The 20,801-nt window shown below is 39.5% G+C and overlaps 1 protein-coding gene across 1 annotated transcript in view; it reads right to left on the reverse strand.

Moving 5' to 3' along the window:
* Window positions 1-1,285: 1,285 nt before the first annotated feature.
* Window positions 1,286-20,801, reverse strand: part of LOC309651733 (uncharacterized protein) — a 121,748-nt gene continuing 102,232 nt past the window's right edge. The window contains exons 3-6 of the mRNA XM_082444715.1: window positions 19,254-19,362; window positions 12,089-12,144; window positions 11,046-11,235; window positions 1,286-10,832 (exon numbers count right to left, since the gene is read on the reverse strand). Coding sequence (XP_082300841.1) covers window positions 10,731-10,832; window positions 11,046-11,235; window positions 12,089-12,144; window positions 19,254-19,325 — 420 coding nt within the window. The 5' untranslated portion in view covers window positions 19,326-19,362 and the 3' untranslated portion in view covers window positions 1,286-10,730. The remainder of the gene's footprint in view (window positions 10,833-11,045; window positions 11,236-12,088; window positions 12,145-19,253; window positions 19,363-20,801) is intronic.

Here is a 20,801-nt window from a genome sequence, read left to right on the forward strand (position 1 = left end):
AACAGTTTTAGGAACTGTGCCAAGGACAGAGTTGGAAGACCAAATATTTATTTCTTATTATTAATCACAGTGTCACATAAGCACTCAACACATGTTGGTTATTTTAATCTAAATACTCATAACAACCCTACGAGATAGATATTATTATTCTCCGTTAACAATTGAGAAAATAAGCTCAGAGTAATTAAGCAATTTTCTTGGGTCATGCAGCAAGTAAGTGATGATGCTTGTATTTGTACCTGAGCTAGTTGGCCTGACTCTACATTTTAAGTTTTTTTCTCTCTACCACACAGCTCCAAAGAGAAAAATATATATGTCAGAAATGAGAACCAAGGAGAACCTTATGAAACCGAGCATGGCCCTGTGGGGCCCTCCCAGGGAACAAAAGCCTTTCCGTGTCCCCCATTTCTGGTTTGTAGGAAAAGACTTTAGCCTTCTAAACTTTCCCTGAGTTCCAAAGGGCAGTTACTAATTAGGGAAGTGAGGGAATGTGGGAACAAAGGAAAAGCAGTCAGGAAACAATAGTCAGCATTAAGACAGTCCTAGTTCCTCCTCAAGGGATATACACAACAATCCAATGCATAAAAAAAAATATTAAAAAAAAAATCCGATGCATATCTTTGAGTTGTTCTACTGGAACTAAGGCCCACACCCAGGTGGAGGATGGTAACTTCAGGCTGAGCAGGAGAGTCCTGGAACACCACCCTGTTACCTCACCAGCAGAAGAAGGTCATAACCCCTGCAGCCCAAATGTTGCCTTTAAAAATGCTTCCCTGAAAATCATCGGGGAGTTCGTTTGGGTCTTTTGAGCACAAGCTGCCCATTCTCCCTGCTTGGCCCTGCGATAGACCTTTCTCTACTCCAAACTCCGATGTCTCTGTTCATTTGGCCTCCCTGTGCATCGGGCACATGGACTTGGATTCAAGTCATGTCTGTCCTTCATTTCTCTTTTGGTCAAAATATCTGGAAATCAGATTTTATCTAAATGCTTTCCAGAATATAATGATTATGGTAATAAACAGTGAGCTCTAAATTTTGAGGAGCTATTTTATGAGGTGTGGGAAAATCTAATTATTTCTTCAGTGATATGTAATAGCTATGTATGGAATGTGGCTTTGGAGTTTCAAGTTTAATTGTAAAACTGTTATTCTTGTTACTGTTTATAGATGAACTAATTTAAATATCAACCCAAGTTCTAAACTACTTATTGCTGTACCATAGCTTTTCCCCCTCCTTTTTGGTTTACTTCTACATGTTTGTGTGACAAAGACTAGAAAAACTAAGCTTTTTTTTTAAAGAATTGAGATGCTTTACTTCTATAAGCAAAGACTCCCTTGAAATTGAGAGAGCTAGCAAGTAACAACAATGTAGCATACTTTTCTTTTTTCCATGCTGTAGATAACTGGAATAGTTTAGGCACCACATCTAATCTCTTACATAAGTCTTATGCAAGAGATGTGAGCCAGTTTTCCCTGAAACAGTGCCAGAGCTAATTCAGATATTGAAGGGCCTTTGCTTCCTAATATTCCTGGTAAGCATGGCCTATACTTACTTTACTTAGTTCACTTAGGTTATTTATAAATCACATGGGTAAACACACACACACACACACACACACATTTATAAACATCCTTGCCAACACAGTGAAAGCTCATATTGTATTTGTTCAAGTATGCTTAGCCTGGGCAGGGAAGGGGAAAGAGAGAAAGGCTTGGGATGATTAATGCTACTTCTTTAATCTTTCATAGAAACACATAGAATAACTGAAGACATTTTGGAAACAAACCACTAATACTCATCAGGCCTTTGGTAGGACATAACTCCAGCATGGAAGGCTAACAGCCCTGTTCAGTGGCTCAGGAATTTGAGTTTTCTTATTTTAAGAGTGGGGAGAGTTAGGCAGCTGAAAGTTGAGTATGCCAAAGACAAGGGGAGATCAGAAACAGAGATAGATTAAGGTCTCAGAGATCCTGCGGGGTCGGCCAGAGCCTCTGGGGGTGCTGTGTCACAACCTTGTATTTCCTCTAACATGTGACTCGTTGTGTTAGCTGGCTAAGCAGCAACAAGTCCCGTTAAGATATGTTTGGGTGGGGCGCCCTTTTTCTCACATTGCAAGGTAGAGCACACAATCTCAAATCCAAGTATCAGTTGAGAGTCCAGCCAATCAAAATATCTATTGTAAAAAATCAGTAAACAAAAACTTCAATTAAATAGAATCTGGAGACCAGAAGGGGGAGCTCTCATGCCCTGTGATGACAGCAGAGCCCCAACAGGAAGAGGAAAGACTCCTCTTCTTTCCAGGCAAGCACTCAGCCAATGAAGAGCCATGGGCCCTTTGTTGACTGCAGCCCCCAACTTCCTTTTCTCCTCTAAAAAAGCATTCTTTCCTTGCTGAGCAGGGACTTGCCCACGGCTCAACATGGTCGCAGACGTTGTAATTCTCTCCCGATCCCAAATAAACCCATCTTTGCTGGAGAAATATCTGGCAGTCTGCTTGTTCCAGGTCAATACTATCTATCAATAGAAATGGTGAATAAGAGATCTATTTATCTATTTATGAATAGGAAATGAATTTTAACGAAGATTTAAAAAAAACCAAATAATTGAAAAAGACTAATTTGCACTATACATCATGAACTATATACATTTAATTAGAGAGTTTAATTAATAATTTAATTGAGCAATTTTTAATACATGGTGAGAACACTCATACCACTTTATATCTATCCTTTCTTCCCAACAAGTGGTGACTTGTTGACTTCGTTCAATGCGGCTGGTAGAATTGTTTCTGTTCTAGTCTGGTCAGAATTCTCATCTTATATTGAGCCTCCAGGTTCTACTGATCTTTTTATATATCTTCTGTGTGATTCTAGACCCAGGGAGTCTTGTTCTGAGGTTGTCACTCTTACGTATTAAAGTCAGAAAATAGTCTCTTGTATTATAGATGTTCAAAGTGCTGGTTTTAGATACCGTCTCCACCACCTATATTTAAAGGGGCTGCATTTCTCCAAGGATCCCTGTTAAATGCCTGCCACATAATGGGAATGTCTCCCTCGCTTTATTATGTGACCTCGCATTTCTCCCTCTGGCAACAACTTCTGTATTCTGCCTTATTTGAGCAATAGAAACATTTGAAACTTAGTGATTTCAAGCAGGAAGAGTAATTTCCTGATAGATCTAAGCAGATATGACCCCTCTATTGTTCTAAGTCACCATGACACTTTCAAATCATTAAGCGCTCTACCTGGGAGCAGAACTTCAGAGTTTAATTCTTTAACCATTTCATACTCACTATTATATGGGTCTTATTAGAATCCCATGGTCCATAATATGAACAGAATAAAATTTTAAAAAATCTTCCCAAACAATGAATATAACTGCCATATTTGTCTCAAAAAATTTGATTCTTCCAAGAGATATTTCATGTTTTAATCTATCCAATTAGTGCAGCCAGAATAGAACCAGCTGTGGACAGAGCGAACTAGGGAGCCACCCAAATACCATGGTTTTTAAAGAGAATAGGGTATATCCCCTATCCTTAATTTTCCTCCTGAAATTCTATAATGAGAGGCATTTCAATCATTACTTTGAATTTGAAAACTAAGTTATTCCTGTAAAGGGTTATACGCTCCCAAAGGTTAAAATCTGAGCTGGGTTTAGTGAACAGATACCTTGAAACAAGACAGGCTCTAGTAGATGCCATAAGAATGCATAGGCGCTTTGTGTGATGAGATAAGGGAGCAGAGACCGAGAAGCCCATTAACATGGTGGGGAAAGGGAACTAGAAACTGGCATTGGCCAGTTCCCAGCACTGTGAGGAGCCGCCTAATCCTAGACAGTTGATTTTTTTTTTTAATTAATTAATTTATGGCTGTGTTGGGTCTTCGTTTCTGTGCGAGGGCTTTCTCTAGTTGTGGCAAGCGGCGGCCACTCTTCATCGCGGTGCGCGGGCCTCTCACTATCGCGGCCTCTCTTGCTGCGGAGCACAGGCTCCAGACGCGCAGGCTCAGTAATTGTGGCTCACGGGCCCATTTGCTCCGCGGCATGTGGGATCTTCCCGGACCAGGGCTCGAACCCGTGTCCGCTGCATTGGCAGGCAGATTCTCAACCACTGCGCCACCAGGGAAGCCCTAGACAGTTGCTTTTTGACAGTAGTAATGAAGCCTACAGAGAATCTCTGGGTCTAGACCAGCACTTCCCAATAGAGCTTTCTGCAGTGATGGAAATATTGTCTATTGCTCTATTCAATATGGCAGCCACTGGCAACATGTGGCTGCCAAGCATTTAAACTGTGGCTAGTGCAGCCAAAGATTTAATTTAAATTTTTAATTTAAAATTTTAAGTGTAAGTAACTACATGAGGCTAGTGTCCATTGTGTTAGACAGTGCAGCTCTAGACCATGTTCCCTTTGACAGTTCTGCCTATATGTTGCCAAGACCAAACAAAACTCTAATTATTTAGTTCCCTCCTTCTTCATTTTTTTAATTCAAAGAATATTTCCAAGTGAGAGATATCAAATTAGTATTACTATTACTAGTTTCATATATTAACTTCCTACTAAGTACTGAGTTCATTTATTATTATTTTAATTCTAACAACAGACCTTAAAGGTAAATATTAGTTTTTTTTAACAGATTAAAGAAACAGGTTCAGAGAGGTCATGAAGATAGTAAAGGACAGTGTTGGATCTGCCTGACTTTGAGGTCTATATTCTTTCCCCTACCTCACACTGAAGACACCAAACATACAAAAATATTTTACAGTTATATCTATGTCTGCTTTTCTAGATGAAACCATACTTTTATTACATTTTATTAGCATGAATAATAAAATTTTCTCCTCCTCCATCACTTTCTGTACCTATGTCTCTCTATTTGATACAGCCTAAAAGAGTGACTGATGTCCACAGCAGAAGTGGTTCTCTTACAAAACACAAATGGAATTATGAAAAACATGGACAAATTTATGACTAAAAGGGCCATAATCTGCTATTAGCTCTCTGGGATATATAATAGTTACTTTTAAAGCTTGTTAGGTAGCACAGCTGCATATCAACCATTGCATGTTACTTGAAGTAGCTATTCACAGCTGAACACTGGGATGGACTGACCCTGGTATGACTCAATTCAAATCCCTATGTTCTTATGATAGGCTATTAGCAAATGAAGGAATCATAATTCTACCTAGAGCTCAGTTGTAAGTTAATAATTTATTTGTTTAGGGAAGGTCTCAAGCTTTATCAGTATCATTATGCAAAAATATTAACTGCTTGAAAATTTAAGATGTATGAAAATCAAATATAAGCAAAAGTATTCAAATAAATTCATGAGAAGCAATATTAATTTTAGAGAAGGCAGAAAAACATAATACAGTTGTAATTCATAATACAATTAATGAATTTTTAAGTGCTCTTTTAAGCTGTCAGATTTAGTTTTCTCAAACCAGAGTTTAGATGGTGGTAAAATTAGCAAAAGTAGAAAAAGAGAAGACTAAGTATCCAATTAAAGCCACAGTGTCAAGAGAAAGCCAGGTTTTTGAACAAGCAAGTAAGGTCAAGGGTCAGCTATTTTAGGAACAAATGGTACCCAGAAATGTGAGCTGAAAAGGAACTCTTAAAGCTAAGAGTTAGTCCTCAGGAGAAAACCAGGTGATATACAAAGTAAATGCCCATGATAACTGGCAAACTAATAGTAGGTCAGGTATTCATAAAGAGTTCACGTGGGTGGGCAGTTGGCATTGATAGGACAAGTGTTGCTACAAGAAAGGAGAAAATGAAGTCAACAGTGGAACAATTCAGCCACTAGGGAGTCTACAATACAAGACAAATAAAGTCTCTGAGAGCACAGTATATGGTATGCTCTGAATATCTGCATCCCCCTCAAATTCGTACCTTGAAATCTTAACCCCCTGCAGAGCGATGGTATTAGGCAGTGGAGCCCTTGTGAGTTGCTTAGGTCATGAGGGTGGGGCCTTCATGAATAGGATTAGTGTTCTTATGCAAGAGATCCCTCAGAGCTCTCTCAACCCTGCCACCATTTGAGGACACAGAGAGAAGGTGCTGGCTGTGAATCAGGAAGCCGGCTCTTACCCGAACACAACCATGCTGGTGCCTTGATCTTGGACTTCTTAGCCTCCAGAACTTTGAGAGATAAATGTCTGTTGTTTATAAGCCACCCAGTCTGTGGTATTCTGTCATAGTTAGTGCCAATGGACTAAGACAGTATAGAAGCCTAACCACTGAAGAACTAGGGTTGAATAAAAGAAGCCAATTGTAAGTCTTGAATATACAGCTTAGAGGGAGCTAAATGCACGACCGACTCATTGCTGAGCAAGTGAGCTGCTCCCTTACAGTCAGGGACAATGAGGTCTCAGCTGGTGTGGGGGAGTAGCTGGACCAAGAGAAACCTCAGTTCAGTCTTTAAAGATGTTGAGACCATGCTGTGTAATCTTCTTGAGAAGGAATAGTGGCCCTAGGAAATAACACCAAGCACATCTCTTCTTGAGGCTGGCTGGAAGGTCGGAGTGCCAGGTCCCTTATGTGCCCTTGAATAGACACAGAGTGGGGGCAATGGTAGCTTAGCAGGGAGCAGGGAGCACAGTAACCTAATTCTCTCTACCTTCCATCCTCTCCCTAAAGGCATAATCGGAATTAACCAGAGAGTTTCACCCGGGTTGGTATAGGAACACTCTCTGCAACATAAGGTGTTTTCTGATGTCAACAGCAGATGGTCCTCTTTTCATTTCAGTGTCCCCTTTCTTCCCTGTGAGAAGCAAATGCTACAGTGTCTTTCCTGGGTCATTTCATTCCCAGGAAAAATGCAGAATGTTCTTTCTGTATTTGCTCCAGGAATGGGGAGGATTGTGAGTACAGAAGGCCACACTCCTACAGTGCCTGATATAATGTCCCCGAATATCTCTGCTAGTGAAGGCACACTCTGGAAAACTCACGTCTTGATGCTCTTCCACTGACGTCCATTTAGTCCCTTTCAACATGTGTTTATTGTATTTTCCCATCCACGTGTGTAAAAGTCATAGCAGTTGCACTTAAGTGTTTAGCTTGTTTTCTTTATTTGATAGGGGACTTGGCTTCTGAGAGGAGTCAAAGATGGAGAAGAAATGGGCGAGGTGTATCTCAGGGCCCACTGTCAGAAAGTCAGCAGTGAAATCTGCTTTTGCCCTTTTCCACCTCAATTTTTCATCGTTTTGCATATGTTTGATTCTCCCTCATAACTCCGGGGTTTTAGTTTCTTTTTGAAGCTATTAATTGGCTAGAGTTACAGAACACTGGAGCAAAGAACCAATCAATCTCATAACTATCATAAGAAAAGCATTAAAACCAGCAAAACATATTAAGAATATTCCTGTAGACATTTATAGATATTTTCTGTAATAAAGAGTGAAGTTTATATTCTGTCTGGTAGCATAATATGCTTAGGAAGAGGCAAAGATGCTATTGAACAGTGAAAAAGAACATTGCAAAGAATTTTCCAGTTATGCAGTTTTAAGGGTGATGTTCTAAGATGGGGATAAATCTAACAAGGGCAATAGTGTTTTCTCAGATCTAATTTAAAAAGTATTAGCTTCTGGAAATCTCTTACTTGTTTCTTTGTTTACAATTATTCTGAACATTTTCTGTTATCTGTGATGAAATTTGAAAAGAGCTGGATCCTTGGCTGTGGGAGTGACCTGCTTTTGCTTAAAAAGGCACTTGTTGGGTAGCGTCTCTGCATGATTTTTGAAAGTTATCAGAGGTGAGAAGGGTAATTGAAGCTTCCAGAATCAAGAAAAACTACAAAAGCAGCTCATTTTTATAAATGGTATTGTCTGTCTTATATAACCCCCTGGAAGACACCCAGTTCTCACTTCTAAGAGCTCTTATGAGTCAATTTGTCATTTGATATTTTGTAGAGTTTGCAGTAAATGGTAAGAAGTGAATTCTTCTATTAAACTTCAATGATTAACTAAATCCACTCGATTTCGTACTGTAGTTCCTTGAGGGAAGCTATTCCATGTCTTTCCTCTCCTTGCCCAGCCAGCTCCCAATATGGAGAACAGTTTCTTACATGTACTACAGGCCCAACAAGTATTTGTAGCATTAAACTGAATTCGGGAAATTTCCCTTCTTTGGGGTATGGAACTGAAAACACATGAAGCCAGAAAGTTCTGCCACCCTCACCCCACCCCCATCAACCCCCAAGTATCTGCCTTTCCTGGGGCTGGTGATGAGAATCTCCCCAACCTCTCCCCTGCTTCCTCTTCCTGCTCATCCGTCCTCCTCCTTGTCCCCCAGTCTCTTCTGTTTCTTCCCTTTCCGCTCTTCCTTAGAGATTTGAAGCAAGAAATCTATATACGCAGAGAACAAAACCAACCGGGAAACAAGATGCCGATTTATTAATAGCTGGGCAAGGACTCAATCATTCCAATGCAAGGCAGATTTGGAGAATAAGGTTTAAGTAAGGAAGTCTAAGGAAGCCTTCTTTTTGTTTCCTTGTCCCTGAGTCCAAGGTTATCAGGAATCCACTTAGCTGCCAGAACACATCAAGACGGATAGAAGAAGGTCTTACTGCAAGACAGCAGCCCCATCAGGGTCCTGGGCCGGAAGCACAGAGCTTACCACGTGGACACAGGAAACGACTCAGATGGGACTGTCCTTTAACACAGGTGTTCTGACCACAGGTGAGAAGTGGCCAGTGGGAGGCTCATGTTCTCACCAACCAGGAAACAACCGGTTCTACTTTGGACAGGCAGTAGTGGAGGACCGGGGAGAGGGCAGAAGAATGCGGGTGCCTGCTGCCCTCCTGGACTGAGACGGGGAGTGGAAGAGGGAACTGAGGGTTCCCCGACAGGGAAGTACAGACACAGAATTGCAAAGTGAGTTTAGGATTCCTTTTGTTCTCTACTGTCCAGAGGAAACCAGGCCGCAGAGCTCGGATTTTTGCCTTGGACCCAATTCAATACACGAATCATCACCACTGGACCTCTGCTTGACCCTCACCCCCTCCACCCAGCTTCAACCTCTCCCTATTATTTCCCTCTATTCATCAAGTTGCCACCAAATTAGACATCTTTTAAGTTCTTACACAGCCTCTGTACTTTTCAGTCTCCATATCTTTATTTTAGTCTCTCCCACCACTCTGTCATAAACTTCTACAGTGGGCCCTGAGTATCCACAGGTTCTGCATCTGTGAATTCGACCAACCGTGGATAGAAGATATATATATATATATTTTTTATATTCCAGAAAGTTCGAAAAGGCAAAACTTAAATTTACCTAGTGCAGGTAACTATTTACATAGCATTTACATTGCATTATAAGTAATCTAGAGATGACTGAAAGTATATGGGAGGATGTGCATGGGTTCTATGCAAACATTACACCATTTTATATAAGGGACTTGAGCATCCACAGGAGTCCTGGAACCGATTCCCTGCACGTACCAAGGGACAACTGTGTATCCTTCAAGACCCAGCTCAGATGCTACTTCTATATGATAGTCCATGATTGCGCCAACCAGAAATAGTTGCGCCCTCATGGGTGTGTCCGATGTGTGTCTTATAGTCCAGAGAGCAAGGATCTAGCAGTCTGAGTCTGAAACCTGGCTCCCCAGCTTTTTAGCTTTGCCCTTGAGCAAGTTACTTACCTTTTCTTGTTACTTGGTTTCCTCATAGTGTATCATATAGGGATTTGCTATCTCACAGTGATTGACATCATGTAAATTATATAATATAATGCCTGGCACACAGTAAGTCAGTCTCCAAAAAGGGAGCCTACCATTACAGCTTGTAGCCATCTTTAGCATCAATTACAAAATATGGTGAATTATATTTATTTGTAGACCTGAGTTATCTCCTCCCATTGGATAATTCACTTGCTGTGGCAGCAACCATAGCTTCCCATTTTTGTATCCCTTCCATCCCCACCCCAGGGTCTTGCATGATGCACACAAATACAACAGAATAGACTTAAATGTACCCAAACAGATTTGACCCTCTACATCAGTTCCTATCACTCTAAATCATTAATCGCTGCTTACCTTGAATGGGCACTGTATAAACTAATTAGTATTATAGAACACTACATATATTAATTTACTCAAAATATCAGATGACCAAAGTTTATATTTTTGCAGATATCGGATGTATTTTTTAAAACAGTGCTTTGTTTGAATAAAGTATTAGAACCTATTAATCTTTTATCCTAACGTTTGCTTAGCCATTGCCAGAAGTTCAGGCCTTGCCAACATTTTTTCCTCCACCTCTTTAAGAATTATTTCCTTTAGATTTAATCTGATTTTTTTATTACAGCACACTTTTCTTTTCAAGATCGTTTAATAGACACCTCAAATGAATAAAGGTTGTTTAAATGTTGTTCATCATTGAGGGTAATGATGATTCTTTATAATCCATACCCTGTGCCTTTCTGCTTTACCGGGGCAGGTTTATGCCACAGCCGGGCTGGGAACAGCATCTAAACTCCTCTGTGGAGCAGACAGACCCCTTTTGTGAGTACATAATCGATTCAAGCGTATGCCTCTTAAGCTCAGCTTGAAAAAAGTAAAATTTAAAAAAAAACCAAAACAAACCTGTGAGTATGGCAAGTTTAGATCACATTAACTCTACACCATCATTAAAGGCAGAGTTCTTCCAGAATCTGGAAATAACCAACAGGGCCTCTTTGTTCCAGCCCTGCACTCCTAAAAGAGCAATTCCAATCCCAACAGCCCAGAGGGTTACACAGTTGGCCCTGGGCGCGCCTGCCAAACGCCCAAGACAGTTCCCAGGAACTTTCCGCCGGCTGAGGTGTTGACAGGCTCGCGAGCAGAAAGGGCGGGCTGTTAATAGGAATATACATCGCAGAGAGTCAGAAACCAACCTACTCAGATTTCCCAGACCATCCTCCACTCCATTTCTCTCTTCCAAACAATCCAAGTACAGATTCTCTTTTTTAAACCTTCCTCCAGTGAAGTATTTACGTCCCCGCTTCCCTCCACCCGGAAAAAAAAAAGAAGCTGTAAGGTTCTCGATGCCAAGGAGAGTCAGCTCACCTCCTCTCTGCCCCCCAGGTTCTCCCGGATTCCAAGGGGGGGCGCGGGGAAGGGCGGCTTTGGCAGCAGCTCCCCTCCTGGGTCTGCCCTAGTCTCACTCGGCACCGCCCTCACCTCGTGTTCAGTCCTGTCTTCTGGGGCCTCAGGGCAACTGGAAAGTATCTTTTGCTTACAAAGAATGCGGGAACCCCTGCGGTTCAGGAAGGTTTTTATTTTACTTTCTTCTAAAAAGGCTTTATTTTTCTAAAAACACATATAAGACTATTCTGATGGTTTTAGGGACATCAGTGCCTCCGTTCACAGATATTAATGCTAGATAATGAAGCTCTGAGTTGGTACATTTAAAAGTTAATGAGAGATCAATTAGACCTCAAGAAAGCTGGAGGGCAAAAGTTAATGAGTCAGAGAGAAAGAAAGAGAGAGAGAGACTGCTAGCTGCCCTAAAACTGATCTTCCTCTTCTTCTACACTAATAAAAGCCTTGACATTGAGCTGAGGTACCTGACCACCTAGAATAGAGCCTTCCTTTCTCAACTTGCCCAGCAGCTAAAGGAGGCCATGTAACTAAATTCTGGCCAATGCAATGGAAGAAGAAGCTCTAAATGCTCTTTGCAGAGCATGTTCCTAAGTCCAGAGCAAGCCCCTTCTTCCAGCCCTTCCTCAATCCAGCTGCCCAGACGAGGGACTTGGTGCCAAAGGCAACATGCTAGGAATGACAGAGTAACAAGATATATAGAAGGAACCTTGCACAATGCAGCCAAGTGTCTATCTCTGGACTATTACGTGAGAGAGAAATACATTCCTATCCTGTTTATGCCACTGTCAATTTGAGTTTCTATTTTATTTCACGTAGCCAACCATATTTGAAGCAGAGATGGGTTTTCAATGAAGTGAGTGAAGCATAAACTTCAGAAACCCTCCCTTGTCTGGGATTATTCCAAGGCGGGAGGAAGAAACTTGGCCTTGTGTTCCCATGGTCATTTTGTATTCTTTTCCTTAAAGCGTTCCCCCAAACTGCATAGACCCCATGACCTGAATTCATACCTCATGCTCAGTAATTCAATGAAGCTTTTCAGGTGTACCTCTTCTGGTAAGCGAACCTGAAATACGGAACAGCAAGTAAATACGTCAGAGTTCTCTCCTGCATGAGCTACACGCTAACGTACTTGGTGAGATTTAAGAATATCACAGTCTGTTGTTTCTCAAAGTATATATTCCTAGATAATAATGACTGTTGTAAGAAAAAGGAGTTTTATGATCAAATAATTTGGGGAAATACAGTATTAGCTAAAACATTTGTGAATATGTTGTTAACTTTAATATCTCTCAGAGGATTTAATTCGCAAGTGTGAATAGGGAATCTCCCTGAGAAAGAGAATGCTGTGTTTTTTAAACTCATTGGATTACTAAACCCCCCTATTAAGGAGTGGTTCACGGGCTAGTTTTCTGTGGAGCACAATTTAGAAATACTCACCAGGTCTCAGCTGGAAATATTTGTAGACGATCTCTTAGGACAAAGTCTGTGATTTTTTTCTTCCTCACCTTATTTTTTCAAGTTGCTCCCTGTCTGGAGTTTGTTGCCCAATAAGCATGAATTCCAACAATATTGCCGTTTTTAGATTTACACTGGCACATCGCTCAGGTCTCCAACAAAAGCTAGGACTATTATGTACAAAGTATTAGGTCACCTGTGCAGGAAAGGGTGTGACTTCAAGGGAACTGGGGTCACACTGAGGTTTTATCTCCCACGAGGAGGTTTTTTGATAGTGAGGTATGGAAAGCTACAACCACGATTGAGAAGTGGTTCTACATAAAATACCTTTTTTTTTTTTCTTATGTCAATGTTTGTAGAAATGTCCCAGCTCATCTGTGAGAGTTAGATTTTCATTATAGGGAAATAATTAGTCTCCAGGCTTCTTGTCTTTAACTGAAATTTAAGTGTTCACACTTGTATTTGTCTTCTCAGGTTTCTGTAACAGAATTCCACAAACTGGGTGGCTCAAAACAACTCTCTTCTAGTTCTGGAGTCTAGAAGTCTGAAATCAGGGTATCAACAGGGCCGTGCTTCCCCTGAGACTCTGGGTAGAATCCTTCCCTGCCTCCTCCTGGCTTTTGATGGTGGCTGTCAGTCCTTGGTGTTCCCTGGCTTACAGCTGCATCACTCCAATCCCTGTCTCTGTCTTCACATGGTTTTTCTCTTTTTACAGAAAGTAGAACTTCAACATATCTTTTGGAAGGATACGGCTCAACTCATAACACCGCCAAAGAACCTGTAATTATCTATTGGGCAGCATACTGTCATAGTGGACAGAGCTCTGAGTTAGGAGGGAGAAGCTCTGAGTTGGTGTTGGGCAAATGTCTAGCCTACATTTCCATACACATAACCAAGGATAACAACACACTCCTTGATTTCCCTCTAAGGGTTGTGACAAAGATCTAGAAAAGTGCTTTGTGGCCTTTCAATGATAATAGAAGTGCTGTTGCTGTCTTTAAAGGGCAACATGGCCGGTGTGGGCAACTGACATTTAGTGTATCATCTCATACCTAACTTTAGGCAATCATTTTTACTTCTACTGCATATAGCTCCTTAGTAGATAATAATTTTTTTTTTTTTTTTGCTATCCTTGCATTGTCAACTAAGTGATGTCAGGTGGTGAGGGGAATCCTTGCAAGTGCAGCCAACTCACAAATTGAATATGAAGCACTAAGTAATGGAAAAATGCCCATATTGCTTTAATAACAATTTTTTGTGTTTTTTTTTTTTTTTTAGAACAGACTTTTTTTTTTAACACTATTTTTATTTATTTATTTTATTCATTTATGGCTGTATTGGGTCTTCGTTTCTGTGCGAGGGCTTTCTCTAGTTGTGGCAAGTGGGGGCCACTCTTCATCGCAGTGCACGGGGGCCTCTCATTATCGCGGCCTCTCTTGTTGCGGAGCACAGGCTCCAGACGCGCAGGCTCAGTAGTTGTGGCTCACGGGCCTAGTTGCTCCGCGGCATGTGGGATCTTCCCAGACCAGGGCTCGAACCCGTGTCCCCTGCATTGGCAGGCAGATTCTCAACCACTGCGCCACCAGGGAAGCCCCAATTTTTTGTGTTTTAATTCAAGGTAAATGACTGAAAAATGCCAGTGGAAGACTTTTTAAAGACTAGATGTTAATTGGTATATCCAAATTTACTCAGCATCCATTGTATATAAACTACCACTCTTAAAGTTTTTGATGCAATAATAATGAAACAGTAGAGCTGTGGTTTATAAACTGATGTCCTGGGTCTCTAGAGGCACTGCAGGTAGTAATAGGGATTTGCATGCAAGTTCTAATTTTGCAGAAGTCCCTAAGATCATATTTTCATTTAGTTAGCACAACATAACTAAAATGTTCTTCTTTTTTCTTTGGATTGAATTTATTACATAATTTTGATTATACTGGTTATCTCAGGCTGGGTAGATGTTCTCTTTGGCAACCATATACCTTTTTAAACAAATAAAAATGAATTATTTATGATGACACAGTTAAGATCATTTAAAAATCAAAATGGAGTAAATGTGGTTCAGGCATCCAAAAATGGAGCCGGGTGGCCATCGTGGATTTGGTTTCAGACACGTTTCTGCATTACTGAGAACTTGAATTGTCTGAACTGTATCAAACTCATGGACACCCCCAGCCATTTTCACAACAGTATCTCTAGCAGCTGCCAACCTTATGGTCTCAAGGTCTCCCCTTATAACTATGCAACCATTTCAGACCCCAATCAATCCTTACTTAACAAGCACCCTTACTTCTTGCCAGCTCCAATCCTAATTCTTGACAAACATCTTATGTAACTTTGCAGTTTAGACTGTTTATTATTTACATCGACATTTATAATGTGTAATTTTTTTGGTATACAGAATCTTAAAAAACATGAGAATAGAGGGAGATTGAGATTTTAAGAAGGGATTCTTAGTAGTTAAAATGTTGACAAAAGGGTAGATTTAAAAGGTATATACTGATCATATGACCCCCTTTTAATGAACATAGACAAAACAAGACAGTCTCCCAAATACTTTGTTCTATTTCTGCTTAAAACCATTACTTGACTTAAATGCATTTTAACTATGAGCTTCTAGAATTTCCTGAACAATTTTCCGCTGTTTAAAATGTAGTTGGCTGATTGATTCCTTTCACATTTCAGAAATGTCCTGTGTCATTTTAATGATTATGTGGAGTGTGACTTTGTTCTCAGCACTGTAAGTATACAGAGCCAAAACACTAGAGAGAATAATTTATATATTTAGGCAAAACCTCAGAGAGGGCAGAATGCTTTTATGATATAATGCGTAAAGTAAGACAAAGCCTGGGAGGGCAGAATCACCATTCCTGGAAGATCTCAAACCCCAAATCAGAATATTCTACACAAGGAGACTATGATGTTCTAGTACATTTATTGAAGCAATCTGCCCTGGTTTATGATGTGATAATCCCACATGGTTCCCCACACTGTCTGGAATCCCTGAGAAAATCAATAGAAACTGCATCCCCGACTCTTCTTAGCTGGTTTCTATCACTTTCCCTAAACTTTAATTTAATATGATCTTATATATCATACATTTTTTTTTTAGAGTCGAATAGGTCCTTATAACAAAGCATTTTTCACTCCCTGGGAAAGATGTTCCCAAGGGCCATCGTATGTTTTCCCTTTTATCCAGAGACTCAACAATAAGCAGCTCCTCATCTTTACTTTTTCTAATAACTTGTCTTAAAATCAGTTCACTTCCTTTAAAGGAGGGGATATCACATAACATTCTCTGTTGGAGGGCATATACAGTGAGAAAAACCACTTCCCTAAGTGATTTTTTTTAAATGTACACCTTTTTATAAGGTACAACATACATACATACCAGCATTAAGGGTTCAGCTCAATGACATTTTATGTAGTGAACCCACTAGTGGGGCCACAACTAGAAAAAGAAATCAAAGTTTGTCAGCACCCCAGAAGTCCCTCTAAGGCCACCTCCAAGTCACTCCCAACCCTACTCCACCCCAGAAAATAAACATTTTTCTGACTTCTATCACCATAGATTAATTTGTCCGATTTCAGACAGTATACACTCATTCGTACCTGGCTCAGCATTCTGTTTGTTGAGTCTGCTGAAGCAGTGATTGGTTCATTTTTATTGCTGACTCATATACTCTGTGGTATGAAAAGGTAATAATTCTATCTTGGATGGACCTTTGCATTGTTTCTAAAATTTAACTCTTAAGAATACTGCTGCAATAAAAATTGTTGTGCATGTCTTTTGGAGAACACATGTACATATTTCTGTGGATATACATCAAGAAGTGTAGTTCCTGGGTCAAAAACAGTGGTGTGCTGGAGCAGTCTTGTACCGGCTTATAAGAGTCCACAGTTAAATCTTTAGGAAATTTGCAATCCAGTTGTTAAACATAGACATTATTAAAAATTGTTATATAAACTTACAATTAAATAAATTATTTAAAAAATAATAACAAATACTCAAAACCTTTCATATCTTTATTTTTCTTTTACTACATTTTGCTATTATCTGTTCTCTCAATATTATTTGCATTTATTGTGTCTATATGGTAGAAATATAATGGTGTGCTACTATGTATCTCTTCTCAAATTTGCATTCAAGAGCATCATGTAAGTAGCACTACACTGATTTTGGTGGTAGTAAATATACCATGGAAATTGGCAATTACTAAAAATCGGGACTTGACTTAGTGTTTTATCATCAAGACTTACAAAGATGGAGAAAATATTAATAATTCAGATTAAGTGTAAATGTGTATCGTACTGGTAGCCATTGCATTGTAAGTAGCATAAAAAAATTGAGAAAATATTTTTGAATATTTGAAAACTATTATTCAATTCAGCAAACAATTGTTCCTGTTATCGACAAGTGAGTGAAGTTCCCAAACACGTCTTTTTGGCTTCACTTTTGTCTTACTTGTGAATATAAACAAAAATATCAATCAACATTTATGTTGGAAATCCACTTGGAGAATGTTAAACATTAGTCAGAAAACCACTGGTCAGAAGGTATAATTATGTTCAGTTTTAGTAGAAAAGGCCAAACAGTTTTCTGATTTATACTCCCATCAGCAATACATGAGAGTTTCACTTGCTCCTCATGTACACTAACATTTTGTTGCAAGTATTTTTTTTTCTTTTAATTTCAGTCATTCTGATTCATCTGATATCACATTGTTGTTTTTATTTGCATTTCCTAATGATGTTGAGCATCTTGTCACTGTTAATTAGCCAAATCCCTTTGGGAAGTGTCTATTTTTATATCTTTTGTGCATTTTCTTGTTGAGTTGGCTGTGTTTTTCTTATTGCTTTGCATAAGTTGCTTATATAGTCTTTGTCAGATATACATCTTATATCCGATGTCTTATATGACCATTTGTAGTTTGACTTTTCCTTCCCTTAATGGTGTTTTTTAGATCTTAATTTTAATGTAGTCCCATTTATCAATCTTTCCCTCTATGGTTTTGGTGTATCATTAAAAAAAATAATTGCCTACACCAAGGTCATGAAAATACTCTCCTAGGTTACCTTCTAAAAGCATTATTGTTCTTTCATGTTTAGATCTATAGTGTCCCTGGAGTTGATTTTTGTAGGTGGTGTAAGATGAGGATTTAAATTATTTCTTTTCTACATAGGTATCCAAATTCCATCTGATTTTTCCGTATGGATACCCATATACCATTTGTTCAAAATATCATCTTACCCTATTGCAGTGTAGAATAACTGGTCATAAACTGAACAACTGTACATGTGTATGTCTCTTTCGGACTCTGTTCTGTTCCATTGGTTTATTTGCCTTTCCACGTACGAAGACCACAGTGTTTAAAATAAGTCTTGATATAAGGTTGTGTAAGTCCTCTAACTTTGTTCTTCTTCAAGATTGTCTTGCTTACCCTTGGCTCTTTAATTGTCATAAAAATTTAGGGTTAGCTATTTCTCAACTTGAGATAGGGATCAAAGGGGAGGGGATGTCACATACATAATACGTTGGTGTATACATAGTGTGAAGAAGTCTCTTCTGACTTTGATGATGCCTTAGGTTTGTGAGCTACATCATTAGAATGACTTGGGCAGCAAATAATAGAAAACGTCAAACCAACTGGTTTAAATGTTAAAGAACTTTGTTGTCTCACTTAACAAGAATCTATTCAAGGGAATATGGCTCCATTCGTGGTATGATCGGTATCTCTGGTTCCACTTCTGTATGATTCTGCCTTCCATGTGTTTTGGTTATATCTTCAGGCTAAGAGATGTCCATAAACAACAACAGCCAAAGCAAGGAGCAGTTTCTTTTTCGTGTCTTTCTCAGGACAAAAAGTCCCCCAACCAGACTTCCCCTCTTGCCTCATTGGCCAGAATTATATCCCATGTCTTTGCCTAAATCAGTTACTAGTTAAGAGAATGGGACCACCATGACTGACTTAGATAGACCTCAGACTAGGCTTATTTCTCATTAGGTACATGTTCTTGCCAAAGTGGGTGTCTATCTGAACAAAAACAGAGTGGAGAAAGTAGTGGTAGGTAAGCATATAATAATTTCTGCTACAATTTCCCTTCGGTTACTCGATATCCAAACACATTCTATTTCTTCTATCTTCACTTCCAAAGATAATCATTACTGTGTAAATTAACGTAATTGCTTTCTTAGATGAAAATAACCCAGTGTATTTTTCAGTTAATATGTCCAGCTCTTACCAGATTCTTCGCTTCCCAGAAGGACCAGAATTCTATAAATCCTCTGACCCTCCAGTACCTCTTTGTAGCCATCTCTATGCAAATGTAAACAGCAAATCTCACTGCAGTTAGCTGGGCATTTTGAAATTCTCTTTGTCTCTCTCCATTTGACATCTGCACTGACCCAAGGTCCCTTATGTCAGTAGAGCTGGGCATCATTGAGCCCTTTAGACATATTTTCCTGACTCTTTCCAAGGCACGGACATTCAATGATTATGAAAGTTTCATTATTGCTGCTCAGTTTCTTATACATGAGATATTTTATGATTCCAGTTAATAAAAGATACCACGGCAGAACACGAATAACAAAAGCATTTTATCACAGGATTGAGCCTTCTGATCTTGAGAGACAATGCTTCCCTATTCGACTAGTCACCACAGGAAACCGGAAAAACCGAACCCGGAAGATGCCTCCAGGAAACCAGAAATACTCACCGGCCCTCGAGAGGACTGAGCAGGTGCTGTGCTGACCCCATGATTTTGATCAACAGGTACAAGCAATGTCATGCTTTGATCTCATCCCAGCAACTCTGCTCCGGACTTGCTAAGAGAGAGGAAAAGAAGGGGTAAAGAGAAGCTCAGGAACTGTCTGAAAGTCACGTGCTTACTCAGCCCCATTTCCTGTACATCTTCCTCTGAATCATAGATTGATGAGGGTCAGGTACTGGAGAATCTGGTAAACAGGAAGGGAGAGTTATAGCTAACACACAAACTTCATACATACCCAGTCGGCTGAGTTCAATGTCATTAATTTCAGTTGAATTTGGTTACAATTTATTGAGTTGCTTCAAAGCAGATAGATCTGTGTCTAAGCATCTTATTTTTAGTGACATATTTTTAACTGTTGGTACGATCTCTGGGAAAGTCATGTAACCAATCTGAGGCTCGAGACTAGCAATAACTAATAGTTATTCAGGACAGTTGGTTAATAGTAACTGATGCAGTACACATGATACCTGGCACACGGTAGACAATCAGTGCTAGGTGATGTTGACTTTGTCTTCCTGATTACTGTTAAGGATGGTGCATGCATGACAACAATAAAACAAAGAGCTCTGGCAGACTCAGTTCTCATAGCCACAAATGGTGTTAAGTACAAGAAAAAAAATTCGGAACCTCTCCAAGTAACTGACAGCACAATGCAACATAATGGAAAACAACTGCCAAGTGAAATCACAAATCATGCAAAAAATGCTCTGACAAAAGTGATCTTGAGGAAACTGCACAAAGAATACACACATCTATTGATAACATTTGTTAGGTCGGTATAAAATATGCTATTTGTATTTCTAACGGAAGGATCATGTGAGTTGGATCACAGGAATGTATGTCAATTGGGCTCTGAAAAAATTGCCATTACCCTGCACTAGTACTTAGTATTATTTCCAATAGACCCCAACCAACCATGAGTGTTAGCACCATAAATCAATTTTCCCAGGACCTGATAGTCTCTGGATTAACCACACTCTAAGTTTTGAGCTGAGAGAACAAACAGAATACAAAGAGCTGAAAGCAACCATAAATCTTTCTGGGTCAGCAAACTTGATATCAATGCTATTCAGGCCCCGTCTTAAAAATTTTTTTTTATTGAGATAAAATTCACCTAACATACTTTAAGCATTTTAAAGTATACAATTCAATGGCTTTTAGTATATTCACAACATTGTACAACCATCACCACTATCACATTCCAGAATATTTCCATCATCCTCCAAAAGAAACCTCTCTTTTAAAGTGAACGTACTTTTGGAGGGGAAATCCATAAAGTCCAGCACTAACATTTATATATTTTCAGATTTCTTTTCTTTTCTTTAATTATTATTTTTTTTTTGGCCGTGATGCGCAGCTTGTGGGATCTTAGTTCCCCAACCAGGGATGGAACCCAGGTCCTCAGCAGTGAAAGTGCAGAGTCTTAACCACTGGACCACCAGGGAATTCCCTCAGATTTCTTTTAATTCCAAAATACAATAAAAACTTTAATGT

This window comes from Balaenoptera physalus, assembly GCF_965194825.1.
Source record: "Balaenoptera physalus genome assembly, chromosome: 21".
Taxonomy (NCBI): Eukaryota; Metazoa; Chordata; class Mammalia; order Artiodactyla; family Balaenopteridae; genus Balaenoptera; species Balaenoptera physalus.